Below are 19,919 nucleotides of genomic sequence, written 5' to 3' on the forward strand. Positions count from 1 at the left end.
CAAAGTACTATAAACTCTCTCCAATGAAATGACCTTCTCAAACTAAGGGTCTTCAAATCAACGTCCATGATATAGATAATGGAAATGATGTGACCATCTTCCATATAATGAACTGAGGAGGATCACCACTCAAGGTGGAGAAAAGATGAAGCAGAACAAGTAGTAAATGAGCCAAAAAAAAAATGAAGAACACAATTAATGAGATATGATGGAATGCAATAGTGTGATGGTAGAAAAAATAATGAGAGAAATATGAGCCCGTAGGCCCAAGGCTCATGAAACTCCTAAATGAAGAATGCATACACTAAAGGACCCCTATCCCAGTATAAAAATGTAAGCAAGATAATAAGAAAGAAAGACTTTGATGCACATATGAGGCTCAACGGGCTACCAATGGTTTATATGTCAAAATGGAATCACAAGGTATATGGCTAACCGAAATGATGACCATCCATCCTGTGACCATGGTCTCAAACATAATACTTCTTCAGCTGATCCACATTGGTTGGTTTCGAGAATCGATTTCCATCTAGATCCATCAACCATGTAGCACCATTGGGGTCAACTTCTTAATGAAATAAGGTCCGCTCCAATTAGGTCTAAACTTTCCTTTGGGATCTCTAATCAATCTCTTGATGACCTTCAAAATCAAATCACCTCTCTGTAGCGGTCTAGGCTTGACTCACTTTTTGAATGCGTGAGCCATCTTCCTCTCATGGGCACGAATATGGTTGACTGCCCTCAATCTCCTCTCATTTAAGAGATTGAGCTGGTTTAATTGAGTTTGGGCCCAATTTGCCTCTGAAATTTACTACTCCAATGCTACCCTCAATGAACCCATCTCTATATCATCTGGTAGCACTATCTCCATACTATACACAAGGAGTAAGTTGTGGCTCTTGTAGAGGTGCGAAAAGAAGTCCAATAAGCCCACAATGCAAACGGAAGTTTCTCTGACCAATCCCGAGAAGTCTCAATCATCCTCTGCAAGATTATCTTAATATTTTTATTCGAAGCCTCTACCGCTCCTTTAGTTTGTGGCCTATACGCAGACGATTTATGATGTTTGATATCGTATCTTTGTAATAAAGTGTCAACATCTGCTCTGAAATGTACTCTCCTATCTGAAATCAGCTCATGTGGAACTCCATAAAGACAGATAATGTGTGATCTAATGAAACTAGCAACCCCTGATGATGTCAATCTCGCATACAAGGCAGCCTCCATCAACTTGGTGAAGTAATCGATGGCGACCAAGATGAATTCATAACCACTAGAAGACTCCGACAAAATCTTCCCAATAATGTCTATACTTTATATTGAAAATGGCCTTGGTGAAGTCAGTGTATGTAAATCTGAATGTGGCACGTGAATGAGGTTCCCATGTATTTGACACTCTGGACATCTCTGAACAAACTGGCAACAATCTGTCTCCATGGTCAACCAAAAATAGCCAGTCCTCATGATCTTACGAGCTAACATATGCCCTCCCATATGTGGTCCATAGACTCCCGCATGATCCTCTCTCATCACTTGATCGGTAGAGGTGCGGTATAAGCATAATAATAACATCCAATTAGTTGATCATCTGTACAGTGTCGCTCCACATATCACAAACCGGGTGGCTAATTGTCTCAATGCTCTCTTATCCTTAGCTGTGATGACCTCAGGATATATGTCAAGTCTCAGAAACTGATATATGTCATGGTACCAAGGCAAACCATTATCCAACTCTGTCTCATCAATCAAGCAACAATAAGCAGGAACTGATCTCGACTCAATCAGTAAATGATGAACAATGGTATCAATAGAAATATCAATCATGAAAGCTAGAATAGCTAAGACATTAGCAAACTGGTTCTGTGCTCTAGGCAGATGTGTATAACTCAAATCATCAAATATCCCAACTAGTAGCTCTAAGAATGTATGGTAAGGTCTAAGCTTCACATCTCTAGTTTTCCAATGGCCTTGAATCTGTCTCAATACCATATTGGAGTCACCAAATACCTCCATCTATCTAATCCCGAGCTCAAGAGTTGTCTCTAATCCCAAGATACAAGCCTCATACTCAACAATATTGTTTGTGGCAGGGTGTCGATAAGAGAATCCCAAAAGAATAGATCTAGGAATGTGGTCACCATAAGGGGATATCAACATAACACCTATCCCGTATCCAGAATGGTTGACCGCACCATCAAAGTACATGCGCCAACCTAACAAACTAGTCACTATAGTGATAGTCTCATCTCAAAAGTCATTATCAATCACTCTACCATTAAAAATTGGTAATGAGGCTAAGTGATCTACAACAATGCTCCATCTGATAGACTTTTGAGTGACATAATGAATATCAAACTCAGTCAGGAGTACCAACCATCTCATGAGTCGACCAATTAAAGTAGACCTGCCAAACAAGTATCTCAGAGGATCTGAACAGGATATCAAGTGCATTGAATACTCCGTCATGTAATGTCTCAATCTCCGAGTAGCCCAAACCAACGCCAAACAGAAGGGCACAATCATGACATATCTCATCTCATAATCAAGCATCCTCTTACTCAAATAATAAATAGCTCGTTCTGATTACTACTCAAAAAGTGCTATTTGATAGCTTGTAATTAATCCTTTTAAACACTTTTGAGTAGTAGTTATTGCCTTTTAACCCAATTAACATGTTAAGGACCCTTGCAATCAATTCTAATCAAATTGTGTTAAGTTTTGGTGTTTTGATAGCTTTTTGATCACCAAAGCAATATGAGATTGAGGAGAGTTATTTGGAATCCTTGCCAAAGCAATGAATAGCTTAGAGGCATGAAGAATCAAAGCTTTGAAGCCCTTTTCCATAAGTAAAGTTGAAATGCAAGGAGGGGAAGCAAAGAGAAATCTGTCATGAAGCATTCTTGATGACAGTCATTTCAGCCACTTTTGGAGTACTTCCTGATGTCCAAATTATGCATGCTATATTTCATTTGAAAGCTTAGGAAGTCAAAAATCCAATGATTCAAACCGTGTTCAATTTGGAGCTGAAATGAGGAAGTTACAGCCTTTGGAAGAAAACTGCTCCAAGATGAAGGAAGGAGTTAGCAAAGTGCTGCGAAATCACCCTTTTGTTGCGGAATGATTTCGCAGCCTTTTTGCACAGTGCTATGGATTTCCCCTGAAGTTTCACGACGCGATGGAAGCCAAACACCACAAGATGAAAGCCAACTTCCCAGCGCTGCGGAATCAGCCTTTTGTTGCGAAGTAATTTCGCAGCCCTTCTTGTTTGTCTGCGAAATTTCGCAGACCTCTTTTTCTCCTGCGAAATGGTCCTTAGTGCTTCCCAATATTTGTAACCGACACTTGGAGATATTTTTCATCAGATTTTTTTTGTCTAAATCCCCAAATTCTCCTTGTAAGCCACCAATTATTGGATTCCTTAGCTTTTAAGTCAGGAAAATGGCTAAATATCCTTGTAATAGCTGTTAATGTAATTTTGGTATAAATATAGCTCGAGGAGCCTGTTCTGAGGGTGATGAACCTTTTGTAAGTTTGAAAGAAAGTAATATACAGAGCTTGAGCTCTATCTTACCTTACCTTCTCACTTTGATTGTATTTTTCATTTACTAAGTTATGCACTCTTTGAGGAGCTTTCCCCAGAGAATGAGTAATCAAACCTTTTAGTTCCTTGGAGTGAAGGTTGCCGGGAAAGGTTCCAAGTGCAAGAATTAGAAGCTTTGTGGTTTCAGCTATGAATGAAGAGAAAGTGTGTCCCATGAATGGTTTCTATGTTTTTAGTTAACTTAAAACGCCTTGGAGTCACCTGGGCCAACACTTGGTAAGGCAAGTGATCTCTAACCATGGAGATGCACTAGTTTACCCTTTGCGAGCCTCTGGGAGGTGACTTGAAGGTAGGATTTTCTAGAATTGCCAACACTTGGTAAGCTTTTGGACTCTAAGGAGACATCCATTAGTTATCTCTTGCGAGCTTGTGAAAGGAAGTCTAAGGTTAAAGATCACCTTGAATGGTAAAGGCTAAGTGAGAGGCTCGAACCATTGCAAGTTGCATCAGTGAGAGAATTAAAGCTAAAATCCAATTGAGGGATGCATTTGTGCAGCACCTGTTAGAGAAGTGACTTTATGTTAATTCTTTAATGCGAGGAATTGAACCAACTGACCGAAGCTATGCTATTGCATGAGGAACCTCCCCTGTAAACCTGAATCTCCAAGGAATGCTTTTCTTCTTAAGTAATTTTCATCACTTGCTGTGTCATTAGTCTAAGTCTAAACCTTTTTCAACCAAAGTTATTGTTTTATTTCTTAAACTACCCTTGAAAAGAAACAGCACCAATTCACTTTGAATTGGTATCATTTTCAGCTTGGAAACCCTTCCCAGTGAACGATCTTAGAGCCACTATGCTATAGTAGCTTTTTCTTTGCTACCCTAGTTCATGGTTGATTACTACCAAAAAGTGCTATTTTGTAGACCTAATTATAATGGTTTTAAGCACCTTTGTGTAGTAATCATATTCATTTAACCCAATTAATTCATTAAGGTCCTTAGTAATTGGTTTTAACCATTTTGTGGCAAGTTTACATGTTTTTATCAGCTTATGAATCAATTCAAGCATGCCAAATGATGGAGGAGCTACTTGGACAAGTTAAAGCAAGGATTTTGGAAGTTTACAGGCTTGAATTTCAAGTGGAAGCATGAGCACAAGCAAAGAGAAGCGAAGAGGAGAACAGAGGACAGCAGCTGCAGTCTTCTTTCGCACTTTTGGGGCACTTCCCGAAGTCAATTTTCTACATACTATATACCATTTCAAATCTCAGGAAGTCAAGAATCCAACACTTCAAACCGTGTACAATTTGGAGCTGAAATGAGGAAGATATGGCCTTCGGAAGACAACTGCATCGAACCTTGCGGGAATTTCACAAGGTGAATTTCTCCTTGCGAAATTTCGCAAGGGGATTTTCCTCACGATGCGAAATTTTGCCATTTCGCAACATTGCGAAATTTTCGCAAGGAGAAATTCACATTGCGAAAATGCCAAATCTCCTCTGTTTCTCCACGCACGCACCACCGACTTCCCAGATATTTTTAGCTTGATATTTTCTCATGTAAATTCCTTTTGTAACCTTGTATTCAGCCATCATAAGGCTTTATCTTGTAATTTTGCTATATATAGAGGTGTACAACACCTCCAAACGGAAATTGGATTGGAATGGACGGATGGGGTGATCGATCCTCTGTACAAAAACTTAGAATTATATAAAGCTCTGTTTTTCTTCTTTTCTCTTTTCTTTCTCATTTTCTTAGAAGCCAAACAGCCTCTGAGGACTTTTCCTCAGAGGATGGTTGGCTAAAACCTTTAAGTTTCTCAAAGTATGGATGTTATGTGATGGCTTGGATGCAATCCCATGGAAATTTCTCGCACCCGGAAGGGAAGGTAGTCGTTTTTCATTAATGGTTCATTAATGTAAATTTTGGTTTTTATTTCCTTTGGACAACTTCCAATGGCCAATACTTGATAAGCTTTTGGATTTCTATCCATTAGTTATCTCCTACAAGCTATTGGAAGGTGAGGTTTTTAGTTCCAAGTTTTGCATTAATCCGTTAGAACCAATTTCAATGGCCATTGAAAGGTGAGTTTATCACCTGGAATGACTTTGAGTTGCCAATATTTGGTAAGCTTTTGGCTTTAGACCATTAGTTATCTCTTACGAGCCATTCAAAGGAAGTCTAAGGTGAATAACCATTGATAAAATCCACTACCATCTGTTTTGCCATTTTAAAGGATTAAAACTTGATTTGTTAAATCCATACCGGTTCGGGAAGCAAGCATCACCATAGTTGCAACCCCAACGCGAGGAGCCTATCCTGAGATTTCCAATTTGCATAAGAGCCAAAGCATAGCTATCCTATCTTTGAGAAACTTGTTTTTACACCCTTTCATTTTAGTCTTTAATGTTAGCTTAAATTAGTTTAAATCTCTCTCAAACATTTTCATTTTCTTTTAAAGCTAACATCCATAAGAAAATCACCTATTTTCCTAATTTGAATATCACTTGTGTTTACGAAAACCCTTCCCAGTGAACGATCCTAGAACCACTATGCTATAGTAGCTTGGCTACTTTAGTAATAGTATTTAAGGTATAAATTTTGTTGATACGCCTTTAAAGCTAAGCTACCATGAGTCGCATCAATGGTGTTATAGGTTATAAATTTTGTTGATTACTTCCGCCATCAAGGAGCACCAGCTGGACAGGAATCAACTGAGACACCAATTGGGCACGAATCAAATGGCGTCGTTGCTGGGGAGTTGTTTCGCCTCCTGTGAAGCCCACACCAAAGAAGCGCCAGGCCAAGCCGACATTGCAAACGCCTCCGGCGAGGCGCTATCTTACCAGGTCAGGGGGCCGTCCCCTACAAAAACGAGCTAGAGTGGAAAGCTCGGAACCCATCGACTTGACAGGGCAGTCCCCTGTCCTATCTCCAGAGCCCTCTCCGGTGCCATCTCTGGCACCGCCGGCGAAGCCTCAAGCAAGCCAGCCGCCGCCTTCTGAGTCCCAAATTCCATCTGGGACAGCTCCTAAAGTGATAATTAGGCGTCCAATGCTCACTCAGCCACCAATTGAAGGCAATTTGGATTGCCGAGCTCGGCCATTCCATTCTGAGCTGTGTTTTGACATAGCCGCCTTCCAGTTGCGGCCGGAGCTTGAAGGGTCATTCCAATTGCTGCGCAGACATCACATGGAGCAGCTGCTGACCCCACGAGACTTTTTTTATCCCAGGGTAGCCATGGACTTTTATCAGTCCATGACTACTCAGCAGGTTAGAGATCCCACCTTAATCCATTTTACCATTGATGGACGACATGGCATCCTAGGAGCTCGTCATATAGTTGAGGCCCTGCATGTCCCATATGAGCCCAGCCATTTTGATGATTTCCGAGCATGGGTTAGCCCTTCTCAGCTGGAGATGGTGCATATACTGTCCAGAGGAGCCTCTACAAATCCTCATCTGTTAAGGGGAGAACTTCCTCCAAGGATGTTTCTTATTGATGCACTTCTGTGTCATAATATTTATCCCCTCCAGCATTGGACCCAGAGGAGAGGAGTTCTATTGGAGGCTTTGTTCAGAATTTCTGAGGGGTACTTTTTTGGCCCTCACCACTTAATCATGGCTGCCCTTCTCTATTTTGAAGAGAAGGTGCATAAGAAGAAGTTGCCACGAGCTGATGCCATTCCACTTCTCTTCCCAAGGCTGCTATGTCAGATTCTTGAGCATCTGGGATATCCATCAGAGCCTCAGCTGGAGCGCAAGAGGATATGTCGAGAGGTTTTTACTTTTGACAAATGGAGCAACATGACAGCTTATAGGATGGAGCAGCCAGAGCTCCCACAGCCAGCTCAGACTCCAGCTACAAGGAGAGCATCTCCACGTTTTATACCTGAGGGTATACCTGTTGCCTCTCCTTCCATAGCCAGAGCCTCTCCAGTCCCTCCAGTTGCTCCAGCTTCAGCACAACCTTCCACATCAGTCGAGCCAAGGATGGCCATCCTTATTTATGAGTATAGGGATTTATGCCAGGCATTGCAGACCTTGACAGCATATCAGAGCAGCCTTGCTCAGGAGATGGCAGCTTTGAGAGCTCGCCAAGAGCAGATGATGACCACTCAGGCTCACCACACTACCATCTTGAGCCAGCTCTAGCAGCATCTTGGTCTCCCATCAGTAGCAGAGCCACACTCTCAGGCTACAGAGCCTCAGGTCCCTTATGAGTCAGCTACCCAAGAGGCAGAGCCATCTGCTTAGGCCATCAGCTCTAGCATCACCCTCCTATCTGAACATATATATATATATATATATCTATTATATATTTCCTTTATGTATTTTGTTTTAGTTAGTCATATATGAAATCCCCCACATTTTGATATCATATATGGGGATTACTTGGATTACTTGTGTTACTTCTTTTACAACCGTACTCAAATGATTAAAGTAATACAAAGTCTAGTTTTTTCTTAACTCTTAGCATAAATTTATTCTTATTTCCTTTACTCACACCTTTTATTTTTTTTGAAACATGTGGTTTCTCCCATCAATATTCGAAATTGATATCACTCAGGAGGTACCACTTCCTCCCTTTAATTTCAATCACCCATATCACATTGAGGACAATGCTCAGCTCGGTTGGGGGGGAGGGGGGGAGGGAGGGAGAAATGAGGAAGGAAGTTTGCAAAGTTAAAGGAAGTATGCTAAGTTATTTTGATAATTTAGCCTTATCTAGTAAAGTAGTTGTAGTTTTTTGCTTGTTACTTTAATCTCCATGGTTTATGAGGAAAAAATTTTCAAATTAAAACATGAGAAGCTGAACTGTTGCTTTGCATCTAACTTAGAGTTTGGATTATGCTTGCTAAAGTGGTTCAATTGTTGAAACTTCTATTGAAATCAAGTTTAGTCCTTCCACTTTAAACTATTCACACACTGTGCACAATAGATTCCGATTATAAGATGAAAAACTATTTCCCCTTTGACTTAGAAAATTTTGGGACTTGGTACCTTTGACCTCATTTTAATGATATTGAGACACCCTATGAAAGGCCAATGAGCCTTTGAAAAAAAAGAGAAAGAAAGCAAAATGTTTGCTTGCCTTGAAACTCGAGCAAGGTCTGAGGGGTATATGGTGAAAACCTTTAAAACCTGGTGCCCTAAGCCTTAATTGGTTGGGAGTCATTGGCCTCAATGCTCGTTACAAGGGTGGATAGGTGGAGTTAGCATTTGGTAGGCAAAAAGGGTATATGAAAAAGTCCGGGGTAAAATCCGAGGAGTTAGTGGTTGAAAGATCTTTAAAGCTTGATGCCCTAAACCTTAATTGGTTGGGAGTCATCGATGGACCCCCGTTACATGGACAAAACAGAAAAGAATGTACCTTAAGCCTTCTACCTAAAAAAAAAAAAAAAAAAAAAAAAAAGAAGAAAAAAAAAGGTGTGTTCTTTGCTTATTGAATTTGGTCAATTTGCTAAGTGTTGAAAAGAGATAGGTTGGGGGGAGAGATTAGTTTAGCATGCTATATTCGGAAGCTATCATCTGACACTTAGTTTTTTTTGTGGAAGAATAAAGTTTGGTTCTTTGGAAGTGAAAATGATTTTAAAACTTCAATTTGCATAATGCATTCCCTTGATCAATGGTATTTAGCAAAGTTTTTGATAACTCTTGTTGAAATTTGAGGTTATGTTTCTTTAATGTTCCATGTGAGAGTTTGTCAGTCATGCCACTTGATTATTTTTTGAAAGTGATTAGCATGATGTTGTAAATTATGGTACTTTTATTTTATTTTTCTCTCCTTCATTGCTAAGGGACTAGCAATATGTCAGTTGGGGGGAGAGATTACTACTCAAAAAGTGCTATTTGATAGCTTGTAATTAATCCTTTTAAACACTTTTGAGTAGTAGTTATTGCCTTTTAACCCAATTAACATGTTAAGGACCCTTGCAATCAATTCTAATCAAATTGTGTTAAGTTTTGGTGTTTTGATAGCTTTTTGATCACCAAAGCAATATGAGATTGAGGAGAGTTATTTGGAATCCTTGGCAAAGCAATGAATAGCTCAGGGGCATGAAGAATCAAAGCTTTGAATCCCTTTGCCATAAGCAAAGTTGAAATGCAAGGAGGGGAAGCAAAGAGAAATCTGTCATGAAACATTCTTGATGACAGTCATTTCAGCCACTTTTAGAGCACTTCCTGATGTCCAAATTATGCATGCTATATGTCATTTGAAAGCTTAGGAAGTCAAAAATCCAATGCTTTAAACCGTGTTCAATTTGGAGCTGAAATGAGGAAGTTACAGCCTTTGGAAGACAACTGCTCCAAGCTGAAGGAAGGAGTTAGCAAAGTGCTGCGAAATCACCCTTTTGTTGTGGAATGATTTCGCAGCCCTTTTGCACAGTGCTATGGATTTCCCCTGAAGTTTCACGACGCGATGGAAGCCAAACACCACAAGATGAAAGCCAACTTCCCAGCGCTGCGGAATCAGCCTTTTGTTGCGAAGTAATTTCGCAGCCCTTCTTGTTTGTTTGCGAAATTTCGCAGACCTCTTTTTCTCCTACGAAATGGTCCTTAGTGCTTCCCGATATTTGTAACCAACATTTGGAGATATTTTTCATCAGATTTTTTTTTTTTTTATCTAAATCCCCAAATTCTCCTTGTAAGCCACCAATTATAGGATTCCTTAGCTTTTAAGTTAGGAAAATGGCTAAATATCCTTGTAATAGCTGTTAATGTAATTTTGGTATAAATATAGCCCGAGGAGCCTGTTCTGAGGGTGATGAACCTTTTGTAAGTTTGAAAGAAAGTAATATACAGAGCTTGAGCTCTATCTTACCTTACCTTCTCACTTTGATTGTATTTTTCATTTACTAAGTTATGCACTCTTTGAGGAGCTTTCCCCAGAGAATGAGTAACTAAACCTTTTAGTTCCTTGGAGTGAAGGTTGCCGGGAAAGGTTCCAAGTGCAAGAATTAGAAGCTTTGTGGTGTCAGCTATGAATGAAGAGAAAGTGTGTCCCATGAATGGTTTCTATGTTTTTAGTTAACTTAAAACGCCTTGGAGTCACCTGGGCCAACACTTGGTAAGGCAAGTGATCTCTAACCATGGAGATGCACTAGTTTACCCTTTGCGAGCCTCTGGGAGGTGACTTGAAGGTAGGATTTTCTAGAATTGCCAACACTTGGTAAGCTTTTGGACTCTAAGGAGACATCCATTAGTTATCTCTTGCGAGCTTGTGAAAGGAAGTCTAAGGTTAAAGATCACCTTGAATGGTAAAGGCTAAGTGAGAGGCTCGAACCATTGCAAGTTGCATCAGTGAGAGAATTAAAGCTAAAATCCAATTGAGGGATGCATTTGTGCAGCACCTGTTAGAGAAGTGACTTTATGTTAATTCTCTAATGCGAGGAATTGAACCAACTGACCGAAGCTATGCTATTGCATGAGGAACCTCCCCTGTAAACCTGAATCTCCAAGGAATGCTTTTCTTCTTAAGTAATTTTCATCACTTGCTGTGTCATTAGTCTAAGTCTAAACCTTTTTCAACCAAAGTTATTGTTTTATTTCTTAAACTACCCTTGAAAAGAAACAGCACCAATTCACTTTGAATTGGTATCATTTTCAGCTTGGAAACCCTTCCCAGTGAACGATCCTAGAGCCACTATGCTATAGTAGCTTTTTCTTTGCTACCCTAGTTCATGGTGTTATAGGTTATAAATTTTGTTGATTACTCCCGCCATCAAGGAGCACCAGCTGGACACGAATCAACTGAGACACCAATTGGGCACGAATCACGTTCTTTTCCCAAATCATCGAGCTGGGCTAACATGCATCCTAAGGCTATATCTGAGACTGACAAGTACAGGAGTAAGGGATGATCTGGTGTAGGAGGCACCAAGACTGGAAGTGACAACAAGTACTCCATGATCTTCTCAAATGCGTGTTGGCATTGATCATCCCAAATAGTAGGCTGACTTTTCTTCAAGAATTGGAAAATAGGCTCACAGACATCTGTTAATCTGGTGATGAATCTACTGATGTACTGAAGTCTACCTAAGAAACCTCTGATTTTTTTCTCAGTCCTCGACGCAGGCATGTCAAGAATGACTCTGATCTTATTTGGATCTGCCTCTATGCCCCTCTTACCGACCATGTATCCCAATAGTTTCCCAAAAGTCACTCCAAAAGTGCACTTCTTGGGATTCAATCTCAATCTAAACTGTCTGATTCTCTCAAAGAATCTCTCCAAAGATGATAAGTGATATGCTCTATCTCGAGATTTCATAATCATGTCATCTACATAAACCTCGACATCCTGATGCATTATATCATGGAAAATGGTAGTCACCGCTCTCTGGTGGGTAACTCTTGCATTCTTCAAACCAAATGACATCACTATGTAGTAGTAATAACCCTAGTCTATAATGAAAGACGTCTTTTCCATATCCTCTGGAGCCATCAGGATCTTATTATACCCACAAAACCCGTCCATAAAGGATAACATCGAATGACCTTCTATAATATCAACTAGCATGTTAATGTGTGAGAAAGGAAAATCATCATTAGGATTGGCGTTGTTGAGATCTCCAAAATTAACGCAAACTCTCTCCTTGCCGTCCTTTTTGGGAACAGGAACGACATTGGCCAACTACTCAGGATACTCAACCACTGATAAGAATCCCACACTGAGTTGCTTTTGAATCTCTTCCTTCACCTGCAAACTCCAATGAGGATGTAATCGTCTCAACTTCTACTTAATCGGCTTGACATGAGGTAGAAGTGGCAAGTGATGCTGGACTATGGATGGATGAAAGCCCGACATGTCCTCATAAGACCATGCAAAAACATCTAAATATGATTTAAGCAACTAGGCAAGGCCATCCCTCTTATCTGTAGACAAATCCAATCCAATCCAATCCTCAGCTCTCTAGGTTGGTCCGCTGTACCAAAATTAACAATCTCAGCGTCTCCTATGGTAGACAAAACTCTCTAATCACTAGGACTCAAATCAGAAGCAGAAGGAGAGTTCTCATCTGAATCGTGTTGTACAATCTCATCATCTATATCAAATATCTGTGATATGGGTGAATGAGGTGCAGATAAAGTGATGTCATAAGAGACAAACAAATACTAAAAAAAAACTCATATCCATATATGAAGAAAGAGTCAGTACATCATTAGAATGGGAGACAAATCCCGACAATACATATAAAAAAAAAAGTGGTAAGTCCACATGCTCGAACTCTACCACGACTAGGCTAGTAACGCCCTCGAATACATCATCATCATGAGCAACAACAGTAAACAACCCAGGAGTAGGGACAAGCTGAACATCCTCAACCATCTCAATAGCAAGTACCCCAAACAGATCGAATGGAGAAGCGGTCTTTGACTGAACATCATCGGTAATCTAACTCATGTTTGCCATGAATATCTAATCACTATACTTGTCACACGGAATAGCCTCATCTATCGTGTCTGTAATCTCAACAGATGTCCCATACTCATCAATGCCCTCTGGGAAATAAAACATCAATAGGCTCGTACGGCCCGAAGGTAGATGGGTGACCAAAACAGAAATGAAAGTGTTAGGAGCTTCGTCACTCAATTGCAATTGATGAACTAGACACTAAAGCTCGACCTCCTGATCAACACGAAGTCCACTGGTGATCCCCTTCGAATGCATTTGTGCCTTTGGTGCCCTTACAAAATAATCTGCTAAGCTCATCCTGTATGGGCGAATAGAATAGTCAAATGGCATGTGGAGCAAACGAGCTCTGAGTCTCTTCTTGCGCAAAAGTGCCATGTATCTGTAATCAACCTTTGTAGGAACAAAACCAAGACCGAAAGAAGTATTATGATCAATTGCGGCAATGAACTCTCCAGAGCCATGCTAACGATGCCTTAAACCCAAGCCAGGTAAGAAAGACATAGATCACATCATGTCCAAAACCATTGTACTACCATGCTCATAAGAGGGAAGTGCCACATGATCTCTATAAAACTGCTCAACCTCCATAGTTTGTATCTCATCAAAGGTGAAGCCAGTAAAAAATAGGTCGTCGTCGCCATGACTAATCTCCAATATTGGCTCAGAAGTAGAATAAGTGTCTCCAGTAGACTGTATAGTAATGACTCTGCCATCATGTATGAACTTCACCTTATGATGAAATGAAGATGGTATAGCTCTTGCTCTATGGATCCAAGGTTGACCCAGCAACAGGTTAAATGATGTGAGAATCCTCAAAATTTGAAATAAAGCAGAGAATGTGATCGGGCCTATCTACAAGTCCAATGTCAACGTACCCAAAACCTCTCTACGTGTATTTTCATAAGCTCAAACTGTTTGAGAAGATGGCTCAAAGTCTAAAAGTCCGAAACCGAGAGAGACTACTGTAGCTAGTGGACAAACATTTAGGGCAAAGCCGTTGTCCAAAAGGACATATAGAACTCGATGCCTGGAACAACCAACAAAAATGTAGAGAGGTAGAGTATGGTTAGAACTCCTTGAGGGTAAATCATTAGTAGAAAAGACAATGCATGTGGTCCTGTCAATTGTCAACATATGGATCAATCCCTTAGGGGAGGTAGATGTCTTAACTCGTATCTGACTTAATGCCTTGACCAGTGCCTCTCAATGAGATGTAGACGATGCCAAAAGACTCCAAATGGAGATGTGGTCATGAGTGCTCTAGAGTTGCCTCAAAATCTCATCGTTCTCTCGTTTAGTCTTCTCTAGAGTGACATCACTCTCTAAAGGTCTAGCAACTGTGGGAGACTGCTGTCGTACCACCCTGCCCCTACGGATGACATACTGAACATCTTGAGTAATCGTCTTATCAGGATCTGGACTCAATATAAATAGAGACTGAATGCTATAACATGGGTGAATCAAGGACCCAACCGTGGTAACCTGCACTAGTGGTGTGTTAGTGATCAGTCTAAATGGTGTAATGCTTGTGAGTTTGAGATCACTCCATCAACCTCATAACTCTCATCCACTACTATAGGCTCTGGCTCATAATCATCCCAACTCAGTATATGAATGTGATCATCAGACTCAGTGAAATCCATGAAATGTATACTGCCGGTTGGCAGAGGGACTGCATGTGAAGTATGAGTTGGCAAAAGGTTAGTGGTTACACTTGGTTGACCCAAGTGAATCAAAGCCTGATCTATCAAGTCATGGATGGCGTGCCTCAAAGTAGCACAATGATCGGTCTCATGCTCTGGCCCTTGATGATATGCACAGTGTAGATCCATCATAAACTATGGCGGAATAGGTTGAAGCAAAGGCCTAAGAGCAAAAAGTGTCAATAATCCAACATTTGTGAGCTTTCGAAGAGCCTGACTCAACGGCATACCCAACTGTGAAAACTGTTTAGGTGTCCTCAAAGTAAAAGGAGTAGACGTTTGTGGAGCCTTGGGTTTAGGGTATAAAATTGGCGATCTCTTTGTGATTTATGCTGCATAGCATGGCTGTACTAGAGTAGGAAATGAGACAGGAGGTCTCTTTGTGCTTGGTACTACAAAATGCGACTGTACTAGTGTGGGAGACGGGTAAGTTTGATCTTATGGCTAAAGAAGTGCCCGTGGCCTATATTGGTAAGGTGAATAAGAAATGTAAGTCTCAGTAAGCTATGGAACTGGTTGATGATGCCTAGGAGGTCTTTGACTAGTAGAAGTGATAGTACCCACATCTGATCTATGTCCTCCAATTGGTTTCTTCCCCTTAGCATCAACAAGGGAAGAATCAGACCATAAACCTCTCAATATGCCATCTTCCACATCATATAACGCTAAAACCAGAGATCCAAAGTCTGTAAAAGGTACTCCGACCACATGTCTAGCAATCATGGGCTGTAGACTTCTCAAAATCATCTGTATCTAATCTCTCTTTAATGGTCTATCAACAATCTTTGCTATCTTCGCCCGCTAGCGGGAGATGAAGGAAAAAATGAACTCTTATGATCTCTATTTCAAAGCCTCTAGCTTTCTCCTCAACACATCTATAATAGTGTTAAATGAAAATTGTCGTAGAAATTCCTGAGCTAGGTCATCCCATGTCCTGCATCATGAGGACTCCAAATATGTGAACCAATGCTGGGCCATGCCACTCAGAGATAAATAGAACATGGTGATCATCTACAACTCATCTAACCCATGGGCCCTTATCATAGTACTGTAGAGTCGAAGATGAATATGGGGACAACCAACGACCGTGTACCTCTTAATGTCAGGCATCCTAAACTTGGCTAGTTGACTGACCACTGGTATAATATCAAGATCATCCCAAACAACTGAGCTATCAGATACTCTCAACTGCCTGATACGCTGCTCGATATGATCCATGCGTGTGTGAGTATCCTCAAGGACTGTGGTGTGTACTACTGTAGGTGGGACGACCTCAGACTGACCGTGTAATAAATAAGATGAGGCATATGGCACTGTCTAATCAGGTGGTGGTGGTGGTGGTGGCCACAGTGAATCATGAGGCACCTCGTTCTGAGCTATAGGTTGTCTGCTCTACTGGCTACCCATCTCCTGTCTAAGACTAGTTAAGGCTTCTTGAATGGAAGCCATGGCGGCTGTGAACTGGTCAATTGTAACAGACTATTGATCCATGTTTGATCTCACGGGAGTTCGAACCAATCTGCCATTTACTCTAACCCAAGATGGTAAATCCACACTGAGAATGAAGAACCAATCCTACAAAGCATGAAACACGAGATAAGGTATGGTACGGGAAAGACACTGAAGAAATGCTAATCTAAACTGGAATAAGCAAGTCAACACAAAGCATAAGGGTGGTCCAATTGTAACTCAAACTTGTACTTATCACTAAACACTCTCAACTGGAGACCAAATGAGGAAGTACTGGATTCGAACTATAACTAAAGAGGCTCTAAAGGCCCTCAGATGTATCCACGTGTAGGGAAGAAGCCCTAGTCAAAGGATCTAAGGCTCTACCTACAATGTCAAGGTGGCTTTAAAAAGAAGATGAGTAGACTTTAAAGGATCTCTAGTAGAAGTGATCATACCATTTGACGGTACGCAACCCTCTACACGCCTCTAAAGAGATGAGATGCTTCCATGCAAGGTGGTCATCACCTCCACACATGCACTACCTCGACATCCTAAGGGGTTTCCTATGGTGAAAGCTCTCACAAATCTCAACACTCAATAGTCGACTAAAGTGCACAATGAGTGGTGTAGGTGCATCCGAAAAACCTATGAAGCTAAAGCAGAAAAGGAAACACACTGGTCACTCAAATATCCAGGAAACCTAGCTCTAGGCTATACAGGTCTTCAAAGATCGGACTTCAATCAACATCAATATGTCCACCTCTTCCAGAATGCTCCCAAACATCGATATAGCCGGTTGCTAGACCTTACTCCTAACCACTAGCTCAGTCAGAGAAATAAGTACACACAAGGCCTTACACTTTCAAATGTAAGAACCAAAAGGAAGGAAATAATTGAAACCAGAGGGTTGGAGATAAGGGGCACAAACAAGCAACATGAAAACATAGGAGAAAAACAGTCAAACAGAGCGCAAGTATATCATCCATGTCCACACACAAGCCAAACGAGAACATGACAATCAAGATGGATGCAACAAGGATAGCAGACTCAAAGATGATCACGATAATATACAAGCAAGATAATCAACACTAAGACAAATAAGAGATACAATAAAGTGAACATACATGTCAAAGTGAGCAGGATAATCATGGCAAGAGCAAAATCAATATTCTAAGACAATAAAGAGAATCAATCAATATCATCAACATGTCAATGTCACAAATGGATATAACAATCAAGCATAGAAAATCGTCACATCAAAATCTTTAATGTGCTATGAACACTCAAGCATAGAGAAACACAAAGGGAAGATATCCATCAACCGACTAATCAAACACCATATTTGCCTCTAAATATCCTCATTGGAGTCACTATTATATGGACCCATATTTTTGCACGATGCGTTCCCACTCAATGACGTGACTCGCTTTTTATTTATTTGGTGAAAAAAAATATGATTTTTAGAAAAAACTTGGAGTCGCCACTTATTTTTGTTTTATTTTTTTAAGGGAAAACAAAATAAGAAAGAAAACCCTAAGTGTGACTCCTTATTTGGAAAAGACGGTTTGTGAAAAACCAAAGTTGGGTTCGGGGGTCAGGTTACCTATTGGAAAAGTACGGTAGTGAGCCGTAGCATCCCTCTAAACCCTATAATAAGGTCTCTACTAAATAAGGTGAAACATGCATGACAATTAACTAGGAGATCAATGGATACAAAAATGATCAAATAATAAAACGAATCATGTATGAGAATAAGCAAAGTGGGAGTGTGATCGTACTTTAGAGACAAGTAATAGTGCGTTATCATGGAAACAAGGTTAGCTCAAGTGTAAAATTATAACATGCATGTCAAAGAGCGAGACAAATATCAAACAATATTCATTAAACATAACAGTTAACAATTAGAAGAGAAAACTCATATGTAGGGCCCACACCAAAGCCCAATTGATTTTACATGAATTAATCCCACAAATTCCATTGTTTTGGAATTATGGAAATCATATTCATGCTTATTTAAAATCAAGAGAAACAAAAGATTATTTGAAAAAAAAAAAATTTGTGAAAGTGCTTACCTAAAGAGAAATGTAGTAAGTTTATTAAAAACAAGATTTTTTTTTACTTAAAACCCTAATAAAGGATGAAAAGATGTAGAATTAAAAATATTTGAAAAAACGGAGTGGAATTAAAATTATTTGAAAGAAAACTAGATTTTTGAAAATTATTTGAAAATTGAAATCTTAAAAATTAAATCTTAAAAATTAAATTTTAAAAATTGAATTTTAAAAAAATATTTGAAAATGAGAATATTGAAAATTAAATTTGAAAATTGAAAATTTGAAGAATTATTTGAAAATGAGAGTTTTGAAAATTGGAATTTTGGAAAAGTATTTGAAAATAGAAGTTTTGAAAATGGGAATTTTGGAAAATTATTAGAAAATGGAAGTTTTGAAAATTGGAATTTTGAAGAATTGTTTGAGAATGGAATTTTTAAAAATAAAATTTAAAAATTTGAATTTTGGAAAATTATTTGAAAACGAAAGTTTTGACAATTAAATTTGAAAATTAGAATGTTGGAAAATTATTTTGAAAATGGAAATTTTGAAGAATTATTTGAGAATGAGATTTCTTAAAAATTATATTTGAAAATTGGACTTTTGGAAAATTATTTGAAAATGGAAGTTTTGACAATTAAATTTGAAAATTGGAATTTTGGAAAATATATTTGAAAATGGGAGTTTGAAAATTAAATTTGAGAATTGGAATGTTGAAAAATTATTTGAAAACAGAAGTTTTGAAATTTGAAATTTTGGAAAATTATTTGAGAATTGAATTTTTAAAATATCAAATTATTTAACATCAAAAGATGAATTAAGAGGATGCCATGTGGCCTAGGTAGTTGTATTGGAAGGTGGCCATTCAAAGGTAAAGCTTGGGAGCACATCTAGGACTGCACTGTTGGTGTCAACAATTACAATGATGGAGATGTTAGTAAGAGGGTCAACTGGAATTGGAAAATTTCCAATTCTTCTCTTCATAATGGAAGCTTGCTCAACTGGAAATATGATCAACTAAATAAACAAATAATGTTTCTATGACCATTTTTTCCATATTCTAACATTGACTTTGGGGGCTTAGAGGATTCTATGCTTATGTACATTGCCCAACATATGTGATGGGTATTTCAAAGAATGGAATGACATTGCCATGTTTTCATCAAACATCTCATAACGTGAAAAACCCACCACTGAAAATGCTCACAAATTTGTATGGGAAACTTCACAACCTATGACTTAAAATCTACCATTAAAACCTAAAATGAAACTAGGCTACAAATTCCCCATTATCCACTGAAACCCACTACTCAAAACTAGAAGAATTTAAAAAATTTTCAAATTTCAGCATACAATACCAAAATATTTTAAATTAGAAACCAAAAAAAAAAAAAAAAACATCTCCAAAAAGAAAAAACGAAAAACACTAGAAAAAAAATTCTAGTTCATTCCCTAAAACCCCAAAGTTAATCTGCGTAAATATCCAAATCAGCTCCAAAACCCTAACTTCATTTGGAGCTCTAAATCAAAGACCCTAAAAGCAAAATCCCACATTTTTCTCATCAGTTGGAAGTGCATCAGCTGTTGGTGTCCCTCTCCCAAAAGGTGTTGTTGTAGCAACTTCATCACCACCAAATAAGTCGCCGCCTCCCCCGCCACCAATAATCACATTGAAAATGGTAGAGGAAGGAGTGACGTAAGAGAAAGATGACTACACTCCGCCGGATGAGTCGACGGAGAGACCAAACTGAACG

At 39.3% G+C, this 19,919-nt stretch overlaps 1 protein-coding gene across 1 annotated transcript; it reads right to left on the minus strand.

The window, feature by feature from the left end:
- Nucleotides 1–1,584: 1,584 nt before the first annotated feature.
- Nucleotides 1,585–1,989, minus strand: LOC117930567. Its single transcript, XM_034851209.1, has one exon. It carries the CDS (start codon nucleotides 1,987–1,989, stop codon nucleotides 1,585–1,587), a length of 405 nt encoding a protein of 134 aa, XP_034707100.1.
- Between the last annotated feature and the right edge of the window lie 17,930 nt (nucleotides 1,990–19,919).

This window comes from Vitis riparia, chromosome 2 (genome assembly GCF_004353265.1).
Source record: "Vitis riparia cultivar Riparia Gloire de Montpellier isolate 1030 chromosome 2, EGFV_Vit.rip_1.0, whole genome shotgun sequence".
In the NCBI taxonomy this organism is placed as follows: Eukaryota; Viridiplantae; Streptophyta; class Magnoliopsida; order Vitales; family Vitaceae; genus Vitis; species Vitis riparia.

What these genes read in the sequence shown, in the direction of transcription:
- LOC117930567 (XM_034851209.1), bottom strand. Translation starts at nt 1,989, where the DNA reads ATGGTATTGAGACAGATTCAAGGCCATTGGAAAACTAGAGATGTGAAG.